Below are 13,579 nucleotides of genomic sequence, written 5' to 3' on the forward strand. Positions count from 1 at the left end.
AGAATATTTTATAGTAGTCTCAGGTGGGTTTTGTGAATGAGAATTATTTTATTTGTGTTAAGAAGAATTAACTAAAGTTTGCAATTTTGGAACTTACCTTTTGCTAAAAACTTTCTGAAGTTTCCATGTAGAGAAATTACTTCAGTGTTTATATGCATTAGTATCAATATTTATACCAAATATTGATATCTAACATCTATATTCATAATCATATTCATGATTCATTAAATCATTTCATTCATATTATTGTTATTTGTGAGATTTGAAGGGTATATCTTATAATAGATTATTACAGATCATTATGCATATAAAGATTTAAAGGTGAATTGCAAAGATTTAATGATGTGAAGGATAGTGATAACATGAATGTTGAAATAAATATGAGGAAGTAACTTTCATTCTTAGAACTATTTATTATAGATTCTTTTGGGATGCATAATTTTTGTCATATTTTGAGGTTACAATTAAACTGTATTTCTGTCTTACCAATTTTCTGTTTGTCACAAGTACTTCAGCCTGACTACAGGCCAGGTTCGCATCCAATTAACAAGCAGACATGGAGACGTATAGCCCAAGTATCTATGTAACCGTGTCACATAATACAATGTAATTAATGAAGTAAAATAATAAATAATTAAAAAAAAATTATGTGGTTTACAAGCCTTTTCTCATTTCATCTACCCAACAATTTTCCTATCTGCAATTGTGAAGGAGAAAACTAGTAAATGGAAAGGTTAGGTGTCTTCACCAATGTTACATAGTTATTAAATGGCAACGTTATGATGTGAACCCACTTCTGGCCACCTTGAAAACCAGTGCTTTCATTCCCTATACTGTATCTTCATCTGCTGTTTAGGAACCAGAAATACTAATATTTTGCTGGCATGTAAATGATAGTGACTTCATTTGTAAATGAGTTTTGCCTCTGTAGTTTAATTGTTCTAAATGGAATTCAGGCATTTAACATCAGACAGGTACAATGTATTTTATTGTTCCCTTTGATCTAAGAATGTATATTAGAATTTTTTGTTGTTTTTTGATTTTTGTTTATTTTTTATTAGAAGGCCAGATAAACAGAGAGGAGGAGAGACAGAGAGGATCTTCCATCTGATGATTAACTCCCCAAGCAGCCACAGCGGCCAGAGCTGTGCCAATCCTTGACTGTTTTCCCAGGCCACAAGCAGGGAGCTGAATGGGAAGCAGGGCCGTCAGGATTAGAACTGGTGCACATATGGGATCCCAACACGTGCAAGGCAAGGACTAGCTGCTAGGCTGCCGTGCTGGGCCCTAGAATATTTTAAAAACATGGATTCTCTGAAGCAGATAGCTGCTATAGTAAATTACAGCATATTTGTGAAATATATATTTACATTTTGTTCAGTAAAAACGTTGTCAGAATTACAAAATGTATGATGCTTCATAGTATATTTAGCATTTACAAAATTCTCGATAGTTCTTGGATCATTCACAGTATACTGCTGACAAAGATATGGAAGACGTTCTTGAAAAAAATCGAAAAGCTCATTGTAATTCTAGCAAAATATTGATGGGGGTGTTAATTCTATGTTCAATTTTGATCTTATAGTTTTAAAATTATAATTAATAAATCCTATATGAATAGCTTTATTTTTAGCAAGAAAGACTAAATAATTTAATACCTTCTTAAATGTTGTTGTCTATAGTTAATGTATTGAAATAGTAAAAAGTTATTTTAATTTGCAAAAATCACTGACTGATTGGAGAAGTAAATTATTATTAATGTTATTTAAGGAGGCTGAATTATGTTAATGAATGTACCTTAGTGATAAAATAGTATTTCCCTGGATGGAAATGCAATTATTTTATTTAGTACTCCTTTTAGAGAGATTAGAGATCTTCAAATAAGAATATAATTTCACTCTAAACACTAATATTTACTAACACATGCACATCAAGTAATAAGGGGAGACAAAGAGAACATAATAGCAGATAATGCACACTCGGAAAAACTGCAGTATCAACACAAAACATGGCCCTGGGCTTCATTGCAGCCAAAGTAAAGGAAATTTAATATTGATTTAATGCAAATATTTTATGGTAGTGACATCATAAAATTTTGCTAACTTGATTAAATAAGGCAATATATACCCAAATACTCTAAAATGTATTGTGTGTGTATATATACACACACACACACACACGCACGCACACAAATATATATATATTATGTATTTTTTTGAAAGGCAGAGTTACAGAGACAAAGAGTGACAGAGAGGTCTTCCATCTACTGGTTCACCCCCCCAATTGCCTGCAACAGTTTGAGCTGGGCCAATCCAAAGTCAGAGGCTAGGAGCCTCTTTCAGGTCTATGTGGGTACAGGGACCCAAGCACTTGGACAGTCCTCCCTGATTTCCCAGATCATATGTAGGGTGCTGGATTGGAACAGAGCCCCTGGGACACTAACCTGTTTATACATAAAGCAGTGCTTACTAAAGCCATTGAGCTCCAAAGATACCACAGAAATGTTTGTCTTATGTAATTTAAATAGTTCTCCTGAAATCTTATTTACATAATTTGATTTTCAGAACTAATCCTTAAAGCAATTCAGAAGTCATCTTTAGTTTAGTCTCTGATATCACAGAACTCCACAGCAATACAAGCAAATGCTTACTACGTTTAATAAAGTGTATACTTAGTAATAATTTATTGTTGATAGTAATTGTTAACTAATGCAGATCTGAGAATCTGCTTCATACTACTTCAGTTGCAGAGGATTCTATATTATGCCTGTTGGTGTTATCAAGGTGACTGAACAGATAATACTCAACATCTTCTTACAATAGTTTGTTTTATTTAAACACAATTAAAATTTAGCTTGTCCTGAAAGCTGGGGCCACATCAGAGACAGTATAGCACAGACTCAGGGTCCAGACTGTGAGGGTGTGAATATTAGCTCTGCCATTCCTTACATAAGTGATTTTGAGCAAGGTCCTGGACCTCTCTCTCTGCCTCAGCTTTGTTTTTTTGTTTTGTTTTTTCATTTCTGCAATAGGAATCAACAGTGTAAAAATCATGGTGATTATTAGGAGGATAAATGATAAAATCTAAGGATACTTAATAGTATGTGGAATATAATAAACTCAACAAAGATCACTCAATAAAACTTGAAGTTCTGGTTTACTTACTAGAAGCACAAAGCTGCTTAAACTGATTATTAGCATGCTCAAATCAGAACTAATTCAAAACAAAATCTAATATGATTTACATACCAACATAAAACTGCTTCAAAGGAGAAGGAGATAATGGACATAAAATATCTTAGGGCACATCATGTGCTAAGCTCTCTGCTACATCCACTGTAAATCTTACTACCGTTGAGTCCTCCGTACAGACCTCTCAGGTAAGTACATCTTGTGTCCAGATGAGCAGTCAGTTTTAGAGGTGTTGGCTAACTTTCCTAATGTCACAGCACAGACAGTTGCAGAACAAAGATCCAGTACAGGTCTCTCATGCCATTTCCGCTGCCATACTGCTACATCTAGATTACCCCCATCCCATGTAAGATTGCTTAAGCATGTCTAACTAAAATTGCTTACTTACAAGAAAAATGTTTTACTCAAAGCAATAGTGCTGTGAGAGTGTTACAATGAAAATGGTTGAAATGAGCAGAGATTCATTTAATGCTTAATTATGTAAGATTTTTAAAACTTTGCTACTCATCTTTAACATTTATCCCACTTGTATTGTGTGTGTGCTCTATAGAGAATGTAGCATAATGATTTACCCTTCCTAATTGATTATTTTGTCGTCTTTTTCCTTTTTTTCTTTTGCTATACTTGGGTTCATTCTGAAATGTGACACTTCATTTGGCCCCTTTGTGCTCTATGTCAGCGTCTTCAACTTTATGGATACCATTCTCCTACTAATAGTGTATGTACAATACTTTACATGTTCTTTATGTAGATAGCCCTCACCTGTTATAACTTATAATGTTTTCTGTTTCTATAAAGCTATATTTACTATTTAGAATGTTTTGGGATTTACCGAATACAACAAAATGCAGTCAAGCTAGAATTTTACATTTTCTTCCTGGATTTGTGAGAACACTAAAACAGAGTTATTGTGTATCTTACAACTTTAGATTAAAATAAGGCAAGCATGAGTGAACAATCTGCCAGAGTAATGGAAAACTTCTATTTTTCAGCAGTATCTGAAGAGCCGGATCCAAACTGTAGAACAGATACTCACTTTGTGCTCCTGTGGTAGAACACAAGTGGTACAGATCTTGATCTAGCCATCTGGCATGCAGCTTTTGTTCAATTCTGATACCAAATAAAATAATGGATACTCTTTTCCTTTTTTAAAGTTTTTAGTGTTTCTCACATTTTCTCTAAAACTTTGATTACCAACTTGCTTTATCTGGGCCAAGATGCTACTTGATATGTTCAGCATGTCACAATGTCATGTTATTTCCCAAAGAGAAATTATTATTCTTGTTGTGAAACACATTCCTATATGTAGGTTTCCAAATGTACTGTTCTAACACTGAACTTTCTTCTTTCTTGAGAAAACCATAGCCTACTGTTTAGCCAGTTCATTAGTACTTAATATGCTAAAATTGGGCCTTCGCCTGTCTGAGTGTAAATGAGCACAAATTATATAATTTCTCCAAGGATTCTCTGTCACCTAAAAGGATACTCACAATGCAAAAATTGCACCTGGGAAGCTCTTGAAGTCAGATGGTTCAGTGTTATCCTGCTGAAAGTATTCTATTACTAGTGCATGGATCCAAAAGTACACATATACCGCCTTTTGGATAATCCCATTTCCAAACAATAAATGCTAATCCCTGTTCTGGGTGTGAACATATAGTGGAGATTGCTTTGTCATAAAGTAAACCCAAGATATTTTGCCTGGTAAGAAGGAATGGGATCTATGTAGTTGAGTAATTGTTTTAATTCCTTAGAAGATATTTTTAGTTTATTTTGTAAAATCATCATCAGTTTCCATTAAGTAAAGTCTACAGTTTTCTTAATTATTTTTTAGATTCCTCTGTTAGTCATCCAAAATTTTATAAGAATGTATATGATTAAAACTCCATAGTGTATAAAGCCATGTGCCCTGGGAAGTTTAATAAATGTTAAGAACATTTATGAATTTATGACTTATTTTTTTATCTACTGTGTCATCCTTGTTTAAACCATTTTTCTATGACAGTTCTTATTTTCCTTTAATCTTGTAAGTAATTGTCATATAAGATGGTTATATGCTTTGGAAAAAATGCTTCTCAAATTGTTTTTAATACAGCTTTACATCTAACTGCTTATACAAAGAGCAATCATTAAGACATTAAGAGAATAATAAAAACAGACTTAAATTTAATAATTTGCTTCTATTTATTTGATATAAAAGTAAATTGTGACTTTTACATTTTATTATTATTGCATTATTATTATAAATTATTTTACTAGTGACAGCTTTTTCCATAGTAAAATGCATATTCTGAAGTGCTGTAACTTGATGTTAGTTGTGTCTGCTCTTAAATGGACAGCATGATTTTTCAACTTCCTTGGAAGTTTAGTCAGTTTTATAAACTTTTATTCCCATAAAAGAAACACTTTTAATTGAAAAGCGATCATTTACAAAAGTTGCAAACAAATTAAAATTAGATAAAAATTCAGCCAGTCTGAAAATATCACTGATGTACATGTACACACACGTTAGGACACTCTTATAAATTAACTAGCAATTATCTGCTGTATTCTAGAGTTGCGTATTAAAAATCGAGTTATACTATAATTTGAGTACAGATCATGGAGCTGAATATAACCTGGTACTTCAAAAAAATTTGTGTTCTATCTGCCAGTTCGTTCTCCAAATATCCACAACAGCCAGGACCTGACCAGGCTGAAGCCAGAAACCTGGAACCTCCTCTGGCTCTCTCACGAGGGTAGCAGAGACCAAACTAATGGAGTCATCATAAGCCTCCCCAAAATAGGCACATTAGCAAGTAGTGGATCTGACGCAGAGGAGTGGGGTGACTCAACCCAGGAACCCCAATATGGGATGTGGGTTGTACCTGTGTACCTACCTGCTGTTCCAGTAACCACCACAACGTATCTTTTGACTCCATTTTCACTTGGATTTTTTTAAGTACCCTCAGTATCTAATAGTTGATTTTCTACAATGAGTGGCCCTCCTAGGTTTTTCTACTGTTGAGATAGAGATCCTGTGACCTCTACATTAGTGAGTCAAAATTGAATCATTTTTAAAGTAGACTCTGCCTATGTTCAGTTATTCCCTGCTACATTGTAAAATTTATCACAGCTTTGTATCCATAAAGACAGTGTCCACCTTTAGAATTCTGTTTAAAATAATTCTGATCCTTTTCTCAGACAGTTAGCTCTTCTGTAGTGATGAAAAGAAGCATAAACTTTTTTTTAAAAATAAGTAAGACAAGGGTCAAGCATATTTGATTCAGGAATACTTTTTCTGTGGCTTCCTAAAGATTATTCTCAGTCACTCTAATTCCATTGCCATCAGAAAAACCTATCCTTATTCATGCTGATTCCTTGGTGTTCATCTATCTTTTTTTATGAACTAACACAGTGTTAATGTTCATAAGTAATGTGTTTTTGAAAAGAGTGTGTATTCTCAACTTTGTGCTGAAGGGTTGTTATATATATGAATATGCAGATTTCAAAAATTTTTGCACTGAAATAAACTTACCTTTTAACTCCACTTTCCATGAAATTCTAGAAGTACCCACATATATATTACTGCCTGTGTTATGTATTTTAGATCTTTTGTATCATTATCCATGTTTTGTTTTACCTGTCTTAATATTTTAAATTACATATAAAAATAATCAATTTGATAATTTTAATTCATAGTATCTTAATTTCTGTTGTTTGTATAAGAATATAGACTATTTATATCTTCTTAGTAAATTGAATCTTCTACTATATATTACACCTGAATCTCCAGAAATGCTTTTACCTTCCTATCTACTTAATTGATCTAAATAAATATGCTATTTTTATTTTACTTAACATTAAATTTACTGTCTTTGTAAAAAGTTTTCTCCTACAGTGATGATTTTTAAACATATTTTTGAGTTCGAACATTTGTTACAAATACAATGTAAATATGAAGTAAATGATTGTAAAATTTTAGCCACCATATGTATAAAGAAATCCTGCAGTCCCTTCAAGAAGTCTCTGCATCAGTGCCCCCTCACTGTCCTTGGAAGGATAACCACAGCATGACTCTTACACACATCACTGGTTGTGCTCTGCTGATTCTATCCTCAGCAGTATAACTAAAGCTCACACATTTTATACTTCACGTAAAAAGTCATATCATACGTAGTCTTGCTTCCATGTTGTGATTGTCAATTCCACCTGCATTGTTATGGTCAAGTCCTAGTTCATTCTCTTGTATTTCTATAAACAGTGGTTCTCAAACATTTGATCATGTTGTCCTCATTGTTGAAAACTGAGGACCCAAAAATCTGGTTATAAAGATTGTAAGTATTTTTATTTAGCATATTAGAAATTTAAGTGGAGAATTTAAACATTTACTAAGTTGTTTTAAAACAATCAAATCCTTACATGTTAATGTAAACATTTTTATGAAAATTATAAATGTAGTGAGGAGAGTGATATTGTTTTACATTCTGTGCAAGTCTCTTTGATGTCTGGTTTAGTAGAGGATAGCTCATCTCTCATAGTTGCTTTTGCATTCAGTCTGTTGCAGTATATTCTTTTGGCAAGAAATACTTCCAGTTTGCTCTGAGTGATAACCTAACTCATTTGTTTCATTTTGAAAAGAATGAAGGGAGGAAGGAAGAAGAGAAAAATCTGCCAAATACTGAACATTAATAATCATGAATAATCTTCATTTGCCCATCAGTTCTTTCAAAAAAATAATGGTTCTACTCTTGCAACACAAATCATCATATTCTTTCCTCCAGCAACTCTAGTAGTCCTTGGGTATGCAGCAAAGGTACTTCATGCACACTTCCCATTTCACAGACTCAGAATATCCAGTAGATATGTATTCAGCATACAGTTTAACAACATTATATTTTACTCTTCAGCAGATACATTCTTAAGAGGATTTCTTTGTTCTTGTAGCATTGTGTTTTTAACTGGATATGTGGCACGGAAGAGTGTAGTGATTTTGGTCTCTGGGAACACTGCCTCATATAACTTAGGACCAGCTGTGTTAGTGATGCAGTTGCTTGTATACCAACAGTGCACGTAGCAGCTTGGTGCCAGAGGCAAATAAATGTCTGTAAGATGACTTTGTACCAGATTTTGCAGTTGTTCTCATTGAGAAGGAGGGTACTTGCTACTAGCCTTTCATTAATAGCTTATTTAACCTTTTTAACCTCTTATTTTCCTTGCTTGTTAGGGGTATTTTTTTCTACAGTGTGCTTTGTGAATTGTGCTGGTTTCTTTTTATTGGTGTTGACAATTTGTATTTCTTTAATGGAGAATAAAGTTCACATTATTGTGCTTGCTAATTGATTTGCATTCATTTTATGGTAGTCATTTTATTCTTCATGTTTGACTTTCCCCTGCTTCCCTTCTTTTGAAGTTAAGTCATTTATTTATGCTTTTTATTTTTCTCGGAGTTGGAAGATAATACTACATTGAAGTCTTTGTTTTGCTAATCTTGAGATTTTAATAAGTATGCTTACGACATAGATTCTATGCTTGGATGGCATAGTATCTTCTCTACAACTCTAAAAGAGTAAAATACTTTAATATCTTTGAAATTGTTGTACAGTATTCACATAAATTTTTCTAGTCCCACATATTTGGCCTTGTTTGTTTGTTTGTTTTGTTTTTTGGTGTTTTGTTTCCTTTTTTTTTTTTTTTTTTTTTTTGAGAAACAGATAGAGAAAAGTTCCCATGTGCTCGTTCGTTCTTTGCTTGCTTGCAGCTCCGTTCGCATCTCCTTTTTGAGTAGCGGAAACAGTTTCTTCAGCTGTCTTAGTTGCTGGTCTAAGTGCCTACTCTCAACTTTTGTAACATGTACAGCAGGTGCTTATTTAAATTTACTTTCACATTTATTGGTTATTATTTATTCACTAATTCACTGTTTAAGGTTACCCCTTACTGAATCTCACAATCTTATATCCATAAAATACATCCTAAGATGAGAATATTTTGGTTCGTCAGTAAACAAAAGTGGGCATTATTTGGTACAGCTAGTGATATGCCTATCAAAGTGCCTGGATTTGAGTTCTCACTGCTTCTGACTCCAGGATTCCTGCCAAGGAACACCTGAAGAGGCAGCATGTTTTGGCCCAAATATGATTAGGTCCCTGCCTCTCTGGAAGAGCTGCGCTGATTTCCAGCTCCTGACTTCAGCATACCCCAGCCCTGGCCACTGCAGGCATTTGGGAAATGAACCAGCCAGTGGAATGTTCTTTTCTTTCTCTTTTTCTTTCAAATAAATAATAAATAATTCTTAGTTAATAAAAAATTTTTAAAAATCCAACTGATTTGCTTGGTTACTTTCAAGTTTAGTTTAAGTATATTTTATAGTGTTAAATTTTCTACTATTTATGCATATTCTGAAAATTTACTCAGTTTCATTGTCTTAAGTTTTTATTTAAAAAGTAAATGCTGAATCTAGACCAAATATATAATGATCAATGATTATGCAAGGCTTATCCCTGATCTACTAGGAAGCAATAGTTTCTTTAAGGGTATTTTCCCTGTCTTCAAAAGCTTTTTAATTTAAAAGATAATGTAACAGAAAACATAAATTGATGTATCTAGTTAATAGTAGTTCAATCATATATTATTTGATTTCTAGAGCTAAATGTTAAGTGGAAAAGCTTTCCGCAGGAGGACATTTTTTAAGCTGTTACATTCTAAATAAGATACTTACTCATTTTTAAGGAACTTATAAGTTCATTCGATTCTCAGTTCACAGCAAATGCATGATAATTACTACAACACAATTCTCATCAGTTCTTATGTTAACATGGCCATGCAAAAAAGATTCCATGTATTTCATAGATATAATTCTAAAATTTTAATTTGAAAATTGTCTTATCTTCATAAACATATTTCAGAAAATTATATATGGAAAAAGAAAAAATGAAAAATATTCTGTCAGATATTCAGTATACTTATTTAAGTATGTTGGCTTCTTTTCTGTGTTCAGAAAACATACGATTCGTTAAGCTATCTCCTGATGTATTATAAATATTTGTATAATACCGTGCATATTCACATATGTGTATGTGTGATGGTGACCACTATTCGGAAGTAGAAAATGCATATGGCTTTGTAAGGGGAAAAAATACCTATTTCTCTCCTACTAAAAATGCAGAGTAAGCCTTATTTTCTAGTTACTTTATCATGAACTTACTTTCTAGAAGTTTCAATTTTAAAATGTATCTGTTTTAAAATGTGTGAATAATGCATGAGAGTAAGCATTTAATTTAGCTTGTACTTACTAAGAGTATTCTATAATATAAGAGGAAACAAACTGGTGACACAATATTTAGCTTTTTTTTGCCTATTTAGTATATAATTGCTTAGTGCTTATTTAATAACTGAAGAGAATGAGTAAGTTTTATAATGTTGCTACATTTATACTTTTGTTTACACGTTGTCTAGGGGGTTCCTGATAAATAATGTTTTATTATTATTATTGTTTTGAGCATTATTAAAATATGGTCAGCAGGCAAAGTTTTCTAGTTAAACAAGAAAGAACTAAAGCCTAGAAGATTTTGTAAATGCTTGCTAGATGTACCATAAATTTATTATAAGGCACCAGACTTTTAAAAAATGAAAGACAAAAAAGAGAAGTTCTTACTTTCAAGATGTCACATTTTAAGTACATGATGCTGCATTTGTCTTATAGTAACTAAAATATTCCAATCACAATCTGTGAAATATTCCCTGGCTAATCCCAACAAATACTATATAATTTTAATTATTTTGTTTATAGACATCAAAATTAGGTTTGCAGTTTAACATTTCTATAGAAAAACTATAATTAATCTTATCTCCTTTAGGATAAACAATATTGAGAAAAAAGCTAATATTCATTTTTAAATTTTTTAATTGGAAAGTCAGAATTACAGAGAGAAAGGGAGACAGAGAGAAGAATCTTCCTCTGCTGGTTCACTCCCCAAGTGGCCACAGTGCTTGGAGCTGAAAGCTGTGCCAATCCTGAAGCCAGGAGCCAGAAGCTTCTTCCAGGACTCCCACGCAGGTGCAGGGTCTCAAGACTTTGGGCCGTCCTCCACTGCTTTCCCAGGCTACAAGCAGGGAACTGGATGGGAAATGGAGCAGCCAGGACACAAACTAGCACCCATATGGCATCCAGGCGCAATCAAAGCAAAGATGTTAACCACTAGGCTACCACGTAGGGTCCAAAAGCTAGTGTTCTATCCTTGCATTAAACCTTAGAAAGTACCTACTGTCCACTCTCAATAGTACCACCTACCAAATCCCTGAGCAACTCAGTGATTCAATTTAAACAGGCATATTTATTTTTTAAAAGATTTGGGTTAATTTGAACTTAGTTTCTCTGAAATATTTTGCTTTTTTTATTGATAACTAACTAGATAGATGATCTCAACAATAATTTATTTTTAAATTAAGTGTAATTTAACAAGTTAGCACAAGATTACCTAACTCCTCAACAAATGAAATTACTTATGAAAAGGTGAGAATGAAATATGTACCTCAAACTTTTTTGGAAGTTATGTGCATTTCAATAAAGAGTGGAGGAAGGACTTGGACAATTTGATTCTTTTTGACAAAGCTCCATTGTACTTAGAAATAGAGGTTTATACCATTACCTACACCTTTGAAAATACCATGGTAATGTAATATTGTTGTGTGCAGTAGAAAAAAAGAGAGGTAAGCTCATATGTTTTCATTTTGAGGCTGATTATAAGAGAGTCAAATGTGTAAGTCATTATCCTTTGTCACTGTTCTTTTTAATTCAGTTGTGCTTCTTAAAACGTCCACAGGTACTTAAAACAGATGCTGAGGAACTCGTCTCGAGAAGCTACTGGGATACACTGAGACGGAACACAAGCCAAGCGCTCTTTTCCGACCTTGCAGAGGTATAACCACACCCCAACAGGGTCCTTGCACTAGCTGCCGTTTATAAATCTAGTCTTCGTCTCACTGTAACGTCACAAAGATGAAGCCAAAATAAAATTCATATTTTCCATTTTCTCAGTGTGCTGCATAGTTGGATATGTCAGCTATACTGAAAAGGGCTGCAAGGTCATCTCTAATAGTCTAGGTTAAATGAATTTGCTTGTTATATAAAATGTGACTGTCCAGCTTAATTAAAAGAAAGTGGCATTGCCTTTTATCTAAGGATTACTTTCTTGAAATTTGAAAACAGTAATACAGTCTCATTATGCCTTAATTTTATGTCTTCCAATGTTACGTGAAATGCTGAAGTGTTTCAGTTAGTAAGAGAGCTGACTCTTCAGTGATTTTTAGATTTAAGCAATTAAATTTCCCAATGTTTAAGTGACTTACTAAGACCAGGAGTAGGCAGTGGGGACAGGGAAGAGGAGAAGCTTGTAGAAGCGGTCAGTTGATCAAGGAAGGAAAACTTTGCGTGACACTTTTTGAGGGTAGTGAAAATATAAAGCAGACTGACCTTATTATCAGTTTCATTTTTGTGTTTAAATTTGACACAGATCAGCACCTTATGGCTGCATTTTGGGTCACTATTTCTATCACGCAGATGTTTTTAAGCCACTGTCAGCAGAGCTTTAGATTTTTTTTACAAGTTTATCTTTTAGGTGTATATCATTTTATATAACATATTTTTTAATCTGGCACAGTAGTGTAGCAAGCTAATCTTCTGCCTGCAGTGCTGACATCCTACATGGGCACTGGTTAGTGTCTAAGCTACTCCAGTTCTGAACCAGCCATCTGCTTACAGCCTGGGAAAGCAGCAGAGGAAGGCCCAGGGTCTTGGGTCCCTGCATGCATGTGGTAGACCAGGAAGAAGTTCCTAGCTCCCAGCTTCAAATCAGCTCGGCTCTGGCCATTGTGGCCATTTGGGAAGTGAGCCAGCAGATGGAAGACCTTTCTGTCTCTCGTTCTCTCTGCAAAATAATGTCATTCAAATAAAAATGAATCTTTTTAACAAGATGAAATTTTTATAATTAAAAGTGGTATAAAAATTAATTGGAGGAGGCTACCATTCTTTTCAGAAAAACTGAAATAAACTTTTCAAGACACATTTACGAGACTTGGCTTTATCTAGTTCTCTAGAGTGGGTTTCTCATTTTCTGAACTTCAAGTTTGACTTTTTAAAAATGTATCTAAGTTTAAAGAAGTAAAGCACAGTTGGTTGTGACCTTGGTCCCGTCACCGCTTCCTGCTGCAGTGTTAATTGACATCCCTCAACTTGGGAACATGCTGGGAAAAATTAATTTTGTCACTCGTGAGCAATATTAAAGTCCCCAGTGAACGAAAATATGTTTCCCTATGTTTATAGCATTTCATTTACAGATATTTTAGTACTTCATTTTGTAGTTATGTATGTAGCACATAGAAGACAGTGCTTGAAAATAAGAATACTGGAC

General features: G+C 33.6%; 1 protein-coding gene across 4 annotated transcripts in view; it reads left to right on the forward strand.

The window, feature by feature from the left end:
- Positions 1-13,579, forward strand: part of MICU3 (mitochondrial calcium uptake family member 3) — an 87,060-nt gene that overhangs the window by 52,888 nt on the left and 20,593 nt on the right. For 2 of the 4 annotated variants that reach the window (XM_058669871.1, XM_058669868.1), the window contains exons 8-9: positions 3,871-3,909; positions 11,993-12,088. In XM_058669871.1, the coding sequence (XP_058525854.1) occupies positions 3,871-3,909; positions 11,993-12,088 (135 nt within the window). The remainder of the gene's footprint in view (positions 1-3,870; positions 3,910-11,992; positions 12,089-13,579) is intronic. The other 2 variants (XM_058669870.1, XM_058669869.1) reach the window with 2 other exon arrangements.

This window comes from Ochotona princeps, chromosome 11 (genome assembly GCF_030435755.1).
Source record: "Ochotona princeps isolate mOchPri1 chromosome 11, mOchPri1.hap1, whole genome shotgun sequence".
In the NCBI taxonomy this organism is placed as follows: Eukaryota; Metazoa; Chordata; class Mammalia; order Lagomorpha; family Ochotonidae; genus Ochotona; species Ochotona princeps.